The sequence below is a fragment of the Lepidochelys kempii genome, chromosome 8 (genome assembly GCF_965140285.1).
Source record: "Lepidochelys kempii isolate rLepKem1 chromosome 8, rLepKem1.hap1, whole genome shotgun sequence".
Classification (NCBI taxonomy): Eukaryota; Metazoa; Chordata; order Testudines; family Cheloniidae; genus Lepidochelys; species Lepidochelys kempii.
In genome coordinates this window covers 61,381,158-61,396,740 of record NC_136387.1, presented here as the reverse complement: position 1 = coordinate 61,396,740, position 15,583 = coordinate 61,381,158, and the positions used below count along the sequence as shown (strand labels likewise).

General features: G+C 38.3%; 1 protein-coding gene across 2 annotated transcripts in view; it reads right to left on the bottom strand.

Moving 5' to 3' along the window:
• Window positions 1-3,755: 3,755 nt before the first annotated feature.
• CDC73 (cell division cycle 73) overlaps window positions 3,756-15,583 on the bottom strand; it is a 164,333-nt gene continuing 152,505 nt past the window's right edge. For both annotated transcript variants that reach the window (XM_073356725.2, XM_073356726.2), the window contains 2 exons: window positions 10,143-10,284; window positions 3,756-7,285 (listed from right to left, as the gene is read on the bottom strand). In XM_073356725.2, coding sequence (XP_073212826.1) covers window positions 7,249-7,285; window positions 10,143-10,284 — 179 coding nt within the window. In that variant the 3' untranslated portion in view covers window positions 3,756-7,248. The remainder of the gene's footprint in view (window positions 7,286-10,142; window positions 10,285-15,583) is intronic.

Below are 15,583 nucleotides of genomic sequence, written 5' to 3'. Positions count from 1 at the left end.
CCTGGGGGGGGGGCAGTTAGGGACAGGGGTCCCAGGAGGGGGCAGTCAGTGGACAAGCAGTGTGTGTGTGTGTGGGGAGGGGGGGGTTGGATGGGTTGGGGAAGGGGGGAGTGGGAAGGGGCAGATAAGGGACATGGGCCAAGCTGTTTGTGGAGGTACAGCCTTCCCCCTACCCAGCCCTCCATACCGTTTTGTAACCCCGATGTGGCCTCGGGCCAAAAAGTTTGCCCACCCCTGCTCTACACTTTGCACTACTTTGACTATCAGAGAACAGATGCAGTTAAGGGGAGTGGGAAGGTTACTGCTAATTGATCCAAGTACTTCCTTCTTCCTACCAGGTGACTTCAGCCTTTCTTCAGTTAGATGCCTATTATCCAGTTTCACATGTCTTGGGGCCATTAATATATGCAGTGTAAATATCAGTCGCAAAGATGTGAAGCAAATAGGAGCAGTGTAGTCCTTTGAGTCTCACATCTTCTCAGGAATTTTTATAGATTGTGTGTTAAAAGAAGGAGGGAACTGGCCTGAGTCTTAATCCCCTCAAAGAAATGCAAGAGGAAAGATCAAAAACTTTGTAAAGCTTCTCTATCTACTCCCACTGGCTCATGTTTGCAATTCAGGACATACCTAAGCATAGAAATCTCTTTATCAAAAGGAAATCCTGTCGTAATTACAACAGGACACAATAGTACAGCTCAGGAATAGAATGCCCTCCAAGAACAGAAGCTCAAAGCAAATGAAGCACGCTGTTCCCTGACTGAAAACCAGTAAAATGTAAGTGGAACAGTCTTGCACTGAAAGGAAATTACAAATTCTATTCAGATGAAATCCATTAAAGCCTGCACTAAAAAGCAGGTTCTAAGGCAAAACATTTGCTCATTTGTCTATTGATTGAATCAGGATATTGATGATCTGCCTGGTGCTTAATATTTGTGGAGGGCAACATTGATTTAGAGCTGCCTGTAATAATTTATGCATACTGTATCTTAACCTGGTTATTGGGATAATTAGTGTATGACTATCTTGGATTAAATCAACTGTTGGGAAAACAACCATGAAGGCAAGACAGTAACTTGACATAAGACATCCACACACGCACTTGGGGGGTTGTTACAAAACCCTTGAGACATAATGCAAGGGCCTTTTGCTTTGACGCTCTAGCTCCACCATCTGCACAGTTCAAACTGGTTTGGGGGAGCATATTAAAGCTTGGGAATTTGAGAACAAAAGTTTGAGTGGATTTAATAAGAGCTCCTTAAAGACAGAGGGAGGATGTGTTAAGAGAAGAGACTGAGATCCAGACTCTCAAAGGTTAGGGAGAGAGAAGCCTGCCTAGGACTCAAGGTAAGAAACATACATGTAAACACTAAGTTATGCTTTGCTGCTACCGTTAAGATTAAACAATGCTTTTGTTTTAAGACAGCTGGTATATCACTATATTTACTGCTGGCCACAGATTCCTGAAGGGAAGAACTGCAGGTGCCAAACGCAATTAGATTAGACAGGCGAGTACAGTTGGCACAGACAGGTGCAGTCCAGGACCCCATCTAAGAGTGTGAGAAATCACCTGATTCCCCTCACCAGAAGAGGTGAAGACATGAGGAATGAGAGCTGAGGGAGTGCCCTACATGGGTCACAGATGCAGCTCAACCTGTAACAAATCACAGTGGAAGTTTAAACATATGCACGTTCAGATGAGTACATGCATTGCTGTGTGCTAGCACTATCCAACTCCTTGAGAACACACACACTCATCCTGTGAGATTAGTGAATACTTGTGTCCAATTTTCAATTACAGCCAACTTCCCCCACCAAGTTCAAACATACAGCCTGATGTTTTCCTTGTAAGCAACAACAGTACTTCAAGTCCCCTCACCAGTGATGTCACACGACCAGCGCCAAGACTCCACGGTAACCTTTTGGTCACAATTTATAGTATGGTGCCATTTAGAAATGGCTAAGAAATTATTAATAGCTGTTATAAAGCATGTTACCAACATCAATAGCATGTTAAAAATGATTCTAAGTACATCAGTAAATGCTATTATAGATCATAAGATATAGTGGATCATAAAATATAACAAAGAAAACTATTGACCAGTTGGACTAACAACTAATCATTTATTAAAATATATAATTGTTTACTAACCCTTTTAAAACCATTTTTGGAACCTTTATACTACGTGTGATCAATTTTTTCTAAGATCTAATAGAATTGCCCAAGATTCAACCCTTACGCATCTATGAAATGTCTCCTCCATTCCTACTTGCTACTCTCTTCATTCCTGGAAGATTCTAGAGAATCTCTCGTTTTAAAACTCTCAATCTAAAGACATTGGGTAAATCTAGGCCTGAGTGAAATCAGTCGGAGTTTTGCCATTGACTTCTGGCCAGGATTTCAACCCACCCCATATACAATCTGAGAAGGCAGAAGCTGAAACTTAAACACTCTAGTTAACACAGGGCCACTGAAGCACTTTCATTAGGCAAGCTGGCCAAACTAGATTTAAGTTAAGCTTCATTTTTTGCTGCCTTCGTTGCTCGTTATTTTAGACAAATCTGCACTCAGAACTTCAGGCAATTACAGTTTCAGGAAGATTTACATTTGACAATTTCAGGAATGTACACAAGCATTTTTTTCTGACTTTTGGGAAAAGTGGAGAGTAGATGGAAAGGGAATTTACAGATGCAAATAAAATCCATGAACAGTAATACCTTTTTATAGAGATTTTATATATTACCTCAGAACTGTTCCAGCTTTACATGTAAACTAGTTAATGGATTTAAATTTCAAACATTTGAAAATATTCTTTAGATCTGCACTCATTTACAAATCTTAAAACAACTTCTGTTTAAAGAAAAATGAATGCAGTGAAATCAACTTGGAAACACTGCCTGTCAGCATTTGCTTCTTACCAAAATATTTTCTGCTTCAATAAATACCCATTTCCTCTGAGTTTACAGCAATTATATTTCTCACCAGCAGAGAAAAAATTGAAAGTCATGGAAGTCAACAGCAGCCCTCCCATACAAGTTACCTTGCAGTATTCTTTGTACTCGCTGGCGCCAAGAAGAGGATTGTTGGACTCAGCACACCATGCTTATACTGCCAAAAGGAAGGAGCTTCACTCCAACCTCTTCACATTTTAAATGATTTCCTTCCACTCCTTATTACCTCAGGATATACATACAATGTTAAAGGTCTTCAGGTAACGAAAATGACTGCACAGCAAACCAAAAAAATAAATGTGTACTTACAATTTCTAATGAAGCATGTATCTGTCCAGACAAAAGAAACTAACAGGACCACAGTTCCTTAAAAAACAGGTGCTACATAATTTACAGAGCTACAATTTGATATTCACAGAATCCAATCTATATGGCACATTTTTCCCACAAATTATTTCTTTTAGCATTCCAGGTGAACTTTAACCTGTTAGGCCAACAATTTCTTCAGGCAGGGATTTTTAATTTTTCATGAACACATTGGTTTAATAAAGTAGTTGGCATTAGTTATGGCTTTTGAATTAAAATAAGCACAGCTTCACAACATTAAATTTTAAACCCACCATCTAATCCATTAATTTTGACCAGCTTATTTTTGTACAGTGTTCGCAAGTATTAGCAACTAAGTGCATATTTCTCTGGGCATGAGAATGAAAAGTTAGATCAATAAAACATTTTTTAAAGTCATTGACGAGAACAGTAATATTTTATACACTGATTGAACACAGAATGAAAGCCAAAAACAAATGTGCTGTTCAGATAAACATTTATCTGACATCATATATCGCATTATCCTTGATCATAGGTTCAGCTCCTTATGAACTTAATACATAGTACACTTCCCACATATTACTCCTTATCTGTATTCAAAAATAAGAAGTTTACAGTATTGTAGAATAGTTCTATAAATCATGTAGCTCAAGCACTGGATTTTAGCACATCCTTGTAGAATTATCTTGATAGAAAAAAAATTCCCTGCCAATAACTTTATAGTAGTTAAGCCTATTCAGTTGAAGGTGCTGATCCGTTATTTCTTCAGGTATACAAGTCTATTTAAAAAGAAATTACCTCTGCATTGACTAAAGAAATCTGCTTCTGCCACTTTGTTCACTGCAGCATTCAGAAAGCTCAAGTAGTGTACAGACAGTTCTTACTTTGTATAAATTATAAAGCAGTAATATTGTTAATATAAATCAGTATTTCAAAAGGTCCCTATTGGCAGCTATAATATTGCTGTCCTTTTTTTAAACCCTGGCAGTATGGAACCCTGAATATCACACTGTAAGCTAGTTTCCATCTTGCTTTAGTACTTTTTAAACAATGATAGTAGAGGTGTTTTTGTTTAGCTATTTCAAAGCAGTTTTGATTATTAAAACAGTACTACACAGAAGAGAGAGGAAACAGTCAATTTGATATTTGAACCCCATACTGCTTGTGTCATTTAACTTTTCAGTAAAATGACAGTCAGTAAAATAGCTCACATTCTCACTTATACATTTTAATTTTCAATACAGTTTACACAATTTGTACACGTCTCAGCACTGCAAGCTCTTAAAACTGCTCACCAGTAGGAATGCAGCTCACCTAAACAAATGGCACATAGTACAGCTTCTTCCAGTTCCTGGTACCAGTTTTCCTTACAATTCATTAATTTGTAGATAAATTAAGCATAAAGTGATATCAAACACCTGATCTGTTGTAAAATGATGCTATATGGCTAAACTTTAAGTCCAAGTAGTTTCATAATGTGTGTATAAATGTACATAGAGAGAGACCCAGGAGAGCTATTCTGTGAGGACCTGATCCAACTCCCAGTGAAGGCAACTAGTTGCACAATGACTTAGATAGATACCTCACTACCGTGATGAATGAAGAGACCTAAAAGTGCCATCTCCTTCATAAATACGTTTTAGATCGTAATCACATTATTTTGCAAATAGAAAATTCCAAAATATTAAAAGTCTGGCTTTGAATCCACAAATAATGGTACAGTTCGCCCAACAGATTTCACACATTCTGCTCTCCTGTCAGTTTCACACCTGCATCACTCCACTGACTCCAATGGGTGTACACCAGTGTAAGTGAAATCAGAATCAGGCTGTCCTCCAGTGTGCCACATTGAGCCCAAGCATTGCAGGGTCTGAGACTGACTGATGAGCTATAACACCATGTGCTTTTAACACGTAACACAACAAACAGAGGATGGAGAAGAGAAAATGTCAATTGGACGTACCATATTTAAAAACAACAGTATAATCTGCAAATTATAATGCATGTGAGCAGTATATGTATATACCAAAACCTTGTGGGAAAACTGGCTGCTGCCCATTACAGTAGTCTTTTAAAAACTAAGTACATTGCCTACATACATAATACTGACTAACTCTACAAAATTTCCCATTTCTGAGCAGCAGAAACAGAACTATTAGATGCCCCACAACTTCGGCAGTATGAAACCCCAAATTATATTGATCATTTCTTCACAGTAAAAGTGCTGCGCTACTGACAACTGTTCCCTAGTTTTATCTCAAGGTTAAGAGAAACAAAGAAAGGAAAATTCTGGTTAATTCTGTGAAACAAAATTTAGTGGGAGAGTCAGTGACCTGGATCTGACCAAACCACTTAAACCAGTTAAAGGAACTTTTCTGAAAGGATTTTATTTAACTATTTTACAGTCTTGAATTGTTTGCTCTTCCCAGTGATTTTGTGATATCTATTCAAAACTCCACTCTTAGTACTACTGATGTGGATTTTATCTGCTACGAAAAAATGAGAATTGGGAGGTTTTTATTTTGTGTAGTTTTAAATTTAAAAATTGTAGTCTTAGAACAGTTGAGATGAAAATGTTACCTATCACCAAAGCCATTGGGACCTCAGAGGCCTGGTATGCCAGTATGGTTCCAAAACTTCTGTAGGAGCTAGGCTGCCAGTTAGATTAAAAAAATGAAGATAAAATGTGAAATAAAAGCAAAAGAAAAATGAATACGTAGAATATTTTACTTTTGTCAAACCTCAAATGCAAAGCATAAGAAACATGGTTCAGAATTTTAAGAGCAGAAATATAATATGTATGTTATAGTATTTAATCATTCTATTATATCAACTGGTATACTATATTATGTCAAAGTAAGTAGTTACCATAAACTCATACAAATACCAGTGTTTTCTTGCCTTAGTTATACTCATAACCTAGATCAAGCAAATGTGTTCTTTGGTAACTGGAGTAGGTTTATTTTGAGTACAAGCGCAGTACTGCTGGAAGGCTCCAGCTGCTCAGATCAGAAAATGGCAACTCCTGGAGACAAGGCTTGGGCTACTTTTGTCACAAGGGACAACATAAGAGGTTATCTAATGTACTGGCATCAAAAGTATTAATTCTGTATGGTGACTTAAAAAAAAAGCAAACTCTCCCCCGTTCTATTCATTGTTTAGTCTATACAATGTTTGGACTCTCATATATAAAGTATTTGACAGGCGGTAGTGTACACATACACACTAAGTTTTACATTAAAGGATCTGAATGGAGGATGGACATTCTGTGTTAACTTTACTTGAATGTATTTGTAATAAAGTTTAAAGATTTGGTAAACTGGAATATTATAAGCCCAAAGAAGTGGTTCTTGATTTTTCACCATCCCTTTTTCAACAAAACAGAATATACAGTACATATACAGGTTGACATTTTGATTTATCCAAAACAATTGTCACTTTGCCTAGTTTTGCAAGTCCTATAGACTAAAACGTAATACCATTTACAACAAAATATTTTCAGTAAGTGAAACAATAAAGCAAAGGAAACCAGAGCTAAACTCAGAAGCAAAGTCATTTTGAAAGCCTCATAACATACACACACACATACACACACACACACTGTAACCTTCAGTGAAGATCCACCTATTTTCTAATGAGGAACAAAAACATACTGTTTAAAAATTTTGCTAACTTAACAAAATGGGGAAGAAACTGCTGCTATCAAAATATACAATTTGATTTGCAGGCTAGAAGGCTAACATTATTAAAAAAATAGTTTTAAGGAAAACACTTTTGCTTGTAATAACAGCAGGTATCAACCTGCCATAGCACGAAGCATCCAAACAAGACCTTATAAAAGATTAAACTGTGATCCTTTCTTCATTTGTAAAGTTCCTGACAAATGCATACAGTGAGAGCCTTAGTCTCCAAACTGGAGCACCTTTCATATTTCTCAATCACGTTTCAGGAAATGAATGGTAGCCAGAGGATTCAGAATCTCAAATGGGATTTGTGTTTTACCATGTACCTGCAATGTTAACAAAAAACAGCATTAACAGATTTTCTGGTAGTTATAGAAAGTGTTCATTCAAGGAACAAAGCTGCACAGTAGGGAAAAAAGTAAAATTCTTTTAAAACTTAATTCTTAGACCATAACAAATGTTAAAAGATAGAAAAAGAAAGATTCTTCACGAGTCATAAAAGTTCTGTATAATGCTGCGTTCCCCATGCCTGAAGGAAGAACAGTCAAATGTTTCCTCTTAGGGAACTCTGGCTTGGTTTATAGATCACAGAAATGGAGTGCCGGAAGGGACCTTGAAAGGTCATCTAGTCCAGTCCCCTCCTCTGAGGCAGGATCAAGTAAACCTAGACCATCCTGCTTACAGGTGTTCATCTAAACTGTTCTTAAAAACCTCCAATGACAGATTCCACAGCTTCTCTTGGAAGCCTATTCCAGAGCTTTGTTATCCTTACAGTTAAAGTTTTTCCTAATATATAACCTAAATCTCCCTTGCTGTAGATTAAGCCAATTACTTCTTGTCCTACATACAGAACAATTGGTCACATCCTCTTTATAACAGCCCTTAACATATTTGAAAACTTGTCAGGTCCACGCCCCATCTTTTTTTTCTTTCTGAAGACTAAACTTGCCCCGTTTTGGTTTAATACTTCCTCATGAATCAGATTTTCTAAGCCTTTCATCATTTCTGTTGCTTTCCTCTGTACTCTCTCCAGTGTGGTGCCCAAAACTGGATACAGTGCTCCAGCTGAGGCCTCACTAGTGCCAAGTAGAGTGGCACTTCCATGTCTTTCTTACAACACCCCGGTTAATGCACCCCAGAATGATATTAGCCTTTTTTGCAACTGCATCACATTGACTTATATTCCATTTGTGATCCACTAACCCCCAAATTCTTTTAATCAGTATAACTGCCTAGCCAGCCATTCCCCATTTTGTAATTGTACATTCGATTTTTTTCTTCTAAGAACAGTACTTTGCATTCATCTTTACTGAATCTCATCTTGTTGATTTCAAAGACCAATTTGCCACAGTAGTTCTGAATTTTAATCTTGTGCTCTGAAGTACAAGCAATCCCTCCCCTCCTTGATGTCATCCACAAATTATATGGGCATACTCCACTCCATCACCCAAGTCATTAATGACAATATTGCCTAGTACTGGACCCAGGACAGACCCCTATCGGACCCCAAGAGATATGTTCCCCCAGTTTGACAGCACACCATTGATAATTACTCTGAGTACAGTCTTTCAAATAGTTTTGTACCCACAAATTTGTACCCAGTAATTTCATCTGGAGCACATTTCTGTAATTTGCTTATGAGAATGTAATGTGAGATTCTGTCAAATGCCTTACTGAAGACATTAAATTACATCTGAAGTTCTAAGACTATAAGAAAAAGAATCTAAAGTTCACTTTGATCAGTCATTTCTGGGAAGCCTTTAGAAACATCTGTGCTGTTATTTCTGGAAAATGTTTGTCATAAATATAAAGGGAAGGGTAAACACCTTTAAAATCCCTCCTGATCAGAGGAAAAACCCTTTCACTTGTAAAGGGTTAAGAAGCTAGGATAACCTCGCTGGCACCTGACCAAAAAGGAGACCAGATACTTTCAAAGCTGGGGGGGGGACATGGGGGCGGGGGAGACAAAGGGTTCTCTCTGTCTGTGTGATGCTTTTGTCAGGAACAGAAAAGGAATGGAGTCTTAGAACTTAGTAAGTAATCTAGTTAGATATGCATTAGATTCTGTTCTGTTTAAATGGCTGATAAAGTAAGTTCTGCTGAATGGAATGTATATTCCTGTTTTTGTGTCTTTTTGTAACTTAAGGTTTTGCCTAGAGGGATTCTCTATGTTTTGAATCTGATTACCCTGTAAGGTATTTACCATCCTGATTTTACAGAGGTGATTCTTTTACTTTTTCTTCAATTAAAATTCTTCTTCTAAGAACCTGATTGCTTTTTCATTGTTCTTAAGATCCAAGGGTTTGGGTCTGTGTTCACCTATGCAAATTGGTGAGGATTTTTATCAAGCCGTGTAGGGTGTGGGGAGGTGTAGGGTTTGGGGAGGATTTTGGGGGGAAAGATGTTTCCAAGCAGGCTCTTTCCCTGTTATATATTTGTTAGACGCTTGGTGGTGGCATCAATAAAGTCCAAGGGCAAAAGGTAAAATAGTTTGTACCTTGGGGAAGTTTTAATCTAAGCTGGTAAAAATAAGCTTAGGGGGTTTTCATGCAGGTCCCCACATCTGTACCCTAGAGTTCAGAGTGGGGAAGGAACCTTGACAATGCTGATGGGGAGATACAAGAATAAAGTTTGGAAATGAGTGATTTCACTGGGGTTTTCAGAGAAGCCTGAATTCTAACTTCAATGGGATTTAGGTGCCTTAGGCAGTTTTGAAAATCCCAGCCTTAATTGTTTAAGTATTTTGCTGTTAAACAATCACAGTATCAAAATCAAAGTAAACTTACACATTGATACAATAGGCTCATCTGTTTTCCTAACGTTTATTGAACTGCCACATGGGAAATTGTTCATAAGACTTGTTCCTCAAGCTCCTTCTTTACATTATGAAAAAACTGTAGGTATGGACTTAGTATTAGTAGATGGTTTAGTAGCAGCTTTAATGTCTCACTCTTTTGAATTAAACTGACACTTTTCATTCCAGAAAGATTGGTTATTCCCCCTCGGTCTATCTGTACTTTTTCTGCCCATTTAAGGTGGCTTTGCAGCGCCATTATCATGAATAGCAAGCAGTATTTTGTCTCCAAGCTATAGCTTGGATCTTTCTAAGATATACAATTTCCTTGATACCTTACTCTCCCTCCCCACAAAAAACTCAGAGTAAAAGCTTTTCAGCATATTTACCTGTCCAAAGTTTCCCAGAAACGTAGGAATACTGGTCTGTCCAAGTGCCGTTTGTGATAACTTAATTCTAATACTGTCACATCCCATTTCTGTACATTTGGATCTAGACGTACTTCATCATACTTGAGATGGAAAGCTTTAACTACAGGATGCAAGAAAGCAACAGTTAGATTATAATCCTGAGTTTACATTATAGAATCATCCTCATTGGACAAAACAAAAATTCTTCACAGTTAAGAATGCACACCAGAAAACGTAATTTAAGGACACACAGCCATGTCTACATATGGGATCCATGACCCAACTCTATATATATCATAGTAGCAATGCTATGATTATGGGTGAGGTGGCAGTCCCTAGCTTTAATGCACACAGATTCTTGGAAAAATAGCTCGTTGAGCTGAATTCAAGTCAAATGCAATTTTTGGGAGGGAACTGACATTCTATTTGGCCATTTCTGAGCTGTCCCAAGATGTAAATCAGTAAACCAAACCTTTTTGAAGCCATCTTGATCGTTTAATGGATGTCTATGCAGCAACCTGAGTTGCTTGAAAGTGAACTACTAGGCGGACATTTAGTTTGCATAAATTTAACTTTGTATTTTACATAAACAATCCTCTGCACTGTAAATCTATTAGCCTACATGAACTAGTTATTTCGACTCAGTGCAAAAGCATTAATTTTCTGAACACTATAGAGGTCAATAAAATAATCGAAAGAAATGAAAATAGCATTGCTTTACTCAGTAGCCTGCTAGAATTAACATAAAACAAGGATGCAGATCCAGTAGTAGGATTCTTGTTATGTTGTGTTCACATTATTTCCCTCCCAGAAGCAGGATCCGCCTCCTTTCCCCCCCCCTTATTACAACTGCTCTGTCTTAGGGTATACCTATACTACCAGCCAGATCAGACGGCAGCAATCGATTGAGAGGGGCTCAATTTATCATGTCTAGACTAGACACGATAAATTGACCCCCGAGCGCTCTCCCGTTGACTCCTGTACTCCAGCACTGCAAGAGGAGCAGGTAGAGTAGACGGGGAAGCGGCAGCAGTCGACTCACCACAGCGAAGACACTGCGGTGAGTAGGTCTAAGTACATCGACTTCAGCTACATTTTTCACATAGCTGGAGTTGCATAACTTAGATTGATCCCCCCGCTCCCAGTGCAGACCAGGCCTGAGTGTGTACATCTGAGGTTGAGTTTTTAACTTCAAATACCACACAAATATATAGTAGGATTCTGCCTCCCTCTCTAGGCTGTTGCCTTCTCTCTAGGCTTGCTTCACTTCTTATTACTGACGTCTACTGAAGACATAATGCAGCGTTTATCAGAGCTGAGACTCTTGGACCCATTACAACACTTTGTTACATTGATGCACAAGTAGTGACCACCAGACCTTTTATTCTGTACTACAGCTGCTGCTCCATCCTGTCAAAGAAGAGTACTGCTCTCACACTGTTGTTGTTGTGGGTAGCCACAGATCTGAATAGTGCTACCCTGTTCAGTATCAGCATTCCTGTGGGTGGCTCTTGTCATGAATTGAGCACTCTGATAATAGTAGCAAGATAATATTCACCGTTTACATATTAATTTGTATAAATGGTATCTTATGCTGTGATTTCATCAGATCTCAAATTATTTTATGTCAGTCCCAATCAATGTTACAATAGAACTCCAAGGTAACCCTAAGGTGCTGCAGGAAGTGTTTTTAATGTTTACGTGGAGGACACTTACCTCTGAGCTGGTACTTGGCTAATGCACCAACATGACATTAAGAGACACTATGCTATTGGAAGTGCTGTTTCTTGGGCATTACATAAAACCTAAGAACTGACCATAGTATTAAATACACACACACACTCACTCCATGGTATTATTTTGCAATAGTAGGGAAGTTACCTGTCTCTTTTGGCCAAATTCCAATTTAGATATTACATCCAGTCTTTAATATTTAAAATTACCCCTGCAACTTCAACTTGATAAGATATTCTGATGCATTTCCTGTCCTAAATGGTCTAACTTTGCTTTGGTGTTCAACAAATGCTGCACTCCAACCCAGAAGGGAATTAATTTAACTGGGGGTTAGGTACACGAATAGACAGACACATGGTTTTCATAAAGTCTTTGCGTACTTTGATATGACAGCAACTAAAGTAACACAGTCACTTAGATACAGTATATCTATAGTCTACAAATAGAAAAAGTCAAAACTAACAGTTCAGAATCTGCAGTGTGCTTCCAGTTCACATTTGTTGGTTTTTCAAGAGGATTTTATAGAATTTGATTTCTTATTTGAAATTACAACTAAAATAAAAAGGCTGTGATTCAGAAAAAGCTGAGACCATATAAACTGCTTATGCTACACTGGATCAGTGGTCCATTTAGTCTATTATCTTGTTGCCAACAGTGGAGAATGTTGGACCCTTCAGAAAAGCATCAGCCCCCGCCTTCTACCGTACATGTAGTTGTGGAATACAGGAGCAGAGAAGGGAGATTTCTTAGACATGAGAACTGATAACCTAGGTCCATGATAAAATTACAAGGTTTAACTGTACATGCTACTCAGTTCAAATCTCCAATCTCAAATGCCGAAGCTACAATATTTGCCTTAATATCCTGCAGAAGGTAGTTCCACAGACTAATAACGTGCACTGAAGATTACTTCATTCCATTTTATTAAGTTTGCAGCCTTTTGAGTTATTTTCCATGCTTGTAGTATAGTATTGGCTAGTAGCCATTCATGAAACTTTACAGGATTTTAACCAGCATAAAGTGACCGAGATAGTAAAACTAGTTTGATGTGATCTGGGTATAGTCTAATCCATGATTTACTACATGCATGTAGATCAATTTGCTTAGATTTTATGGCGATCAACTTCTTATTTTCCAAAATTTCAATCTACATTAACCAGCTTTAAATCTCTGTTAATTGTCATTCTGGAAGTGGGCCAGGTTGCCTCTGACAGCTTTTAGCTTCTGTAAATGCTGACAGATTACAGGTTAGATAATGGACTGGTGCAGAAGCTGCTGATCATATTTAGTTAGGCTATTAAAGAGATTGTGTAAGGGCAAAATGATAAATGGAGCCAGAGTAGCAGGTAGAAACAGCCAGCACTCACTCTTTTGAATAGCCCAGAAAATACTAAGTAGCTTGTTTGGAAGATGGAATAAAGCTCTTGTAGGAAGATCTAGATATATTCTTTTTCAGGAAAATATTTTTGAAATATCTGGCATGTGAGGCAATCTGGTGCATTTCTAAGGTTAAAAAAAAGTTTGCTTTTCAGAAGTACTTTTATGAGCCGGGAGAAAAGTAATCACATTCCCCTTTCAATCTGAACACATGTATGTATCTTAGACAGACAGACAGACAACACACTGTATGTTGTACTCTCACAAACCTGTCTTAGTTTGTGCCTTCAGACTAAACTCTTCGGGCCAAGGACGTTTTCTGGCGTAGCTTACTGAGTTATTCCTTTTCCTCTTTCATTTTCAGTGCCTACTGTTAACTTGTCACTTTTTTCGCTTTCACGCTTTCCTTTCTCCATAATGAGCGCCCTTCATGTTCTCAACTCTCATTCCTCTCCCTCAGTCTTGTTTCTTTTTCTCAACTAGCATCCTCTCCCTCATTTCTCTTCCACCAACTCACTACTCTCTTCTTGCCTCGACTAGGGCTGTGGTAGCAGGATCTAGGGATTTTTAACTATAGCTCAGAAAACACAGGGCAAGACTGAGTGTGTGTGTGTTTAGGGGTGAAGAGGAAGAGGATTCTCACCCTGAAGGCTGTAGCAACAACGCAGGGTGGATATAAATCAATGATTTTTTGATTGTTGTTTAAATTATAGTAAGCGTTTCTTTTTACAAATAAACCTGTTTAAAATGAAATACGAATTTAATACAAAATCTCTTAAGGCCTAAATTTATAATCTCTTAAAACATTTAAATAAAATAAATAAGTATGCTGTTTGTGTGTTTAATTAAACTCCAGCTACCATTCTAATGCAATTTGACACAAATCATGAGCAAAGAGTTAATTATCCAGTAGTAAAGTAGTAAATCATCATTCACCACTTTCTAACATACTAAAAACACAGTTGTTAAGCATCTGAAAATATTAGGCTATATAATTGCTTAAATAAAAATATATAGTTATAGTGTTCCCTCCCAGGTACCAAGACGACGTACCAAATCTAGTGTAAAGGCTGTTTTTAGATGTAAATCAACGTGTTTTAACAATTATATCAGCGAATGAGAATGCATCTTTCTGTAGAAAATAACTGAAGTATAAATGAAAATGCTGATTAAAACGGATTTAAATTGAGGTTTGCCACTGCAGATTTAAATCACTCAATCCACCTGCAACAGCAGCAGGGAGTGGGATGGGAGTACAGATCAGAAGCAGTAGAGGCCTGGAGTTTCCTTCGATGTTGCTCCACATGTCGCAATCAGAAGAGCAAGCATCCGTTTGTGCTTGCCCATGTAAGCGAACAGCACTGGCCTCAAGCCACACTAGGCAAATTCCTGGTCGCAAAGAGGTCTAAATCCAGGGCCTGCTACGATCAAATATCAGCAGACTAACTGCCTTTCATCTAGCTTGTATCTGAGAAGTAGCTTTACCTATGTCAGAGCTTAAAGTTTTAGGAAGACATCTTATTTTATACAAATGCTGTGTTTATAAAATACACATAGCAAAATACAAACAGACTTAACCCATCCATGACAAGTACTGGAATCTGGGGGGGGACGGGAGAGAGAGGTTGTAACCCTGGAATGCTCTACATTTTAGGGCATTTGTCAGAACGGAAAAAATGCAAACTTGTGCACTTGCTATTTCAGAAACAACTGGTGAGGACTGTGAACTTTATGAAGCAGCAAGATTTCTAGGAGTTGCTGGGTTGGGGTGGAGGGATGTTGCTGGGCTGTCTTGGAGTAAATGAAAAGAGAAGTTGTCTGATGGTCCTAGGATGACCAGACAGCAAATGTGAAAAATCGGGATGGGGATGGAGGGTAATAGAAGGCTATATTAAAAAAAGACCCCAAAATCAGGACTCTCCCTATAAAATCAGGACATCTGGTGACCCTCAGTGGTCCCTGCCTGGGTGAAGGCTAGGAGGAGGAGCAGTTCTGTAACAGCAAACCACCTTCTCAAGGAAGATTCGGAGCTCAGACTTAGTGAACATGTTATCAGTGTTTCTGGGGGTAAAGAGAAACCAGAGAGGTTTGAGCCACTCAGGGGTCTCCCAGAAGTGGAACAGAAGCCAACTGCTCTGTAGCAACAGCTCCCTCATCTTCAAGAAATCTACCTTTCTGAAAAACTTGTTTTCCTGAAGAGGTGTGGAAGAAGCCAGCATGCGAGTTCATTTCCTGGAGGAGAGAGAGCTGCAGAGAGCAAGAGCTATACTTGCCAACGGTGCCAAGGCACTAGCTCCCTACCACATCCA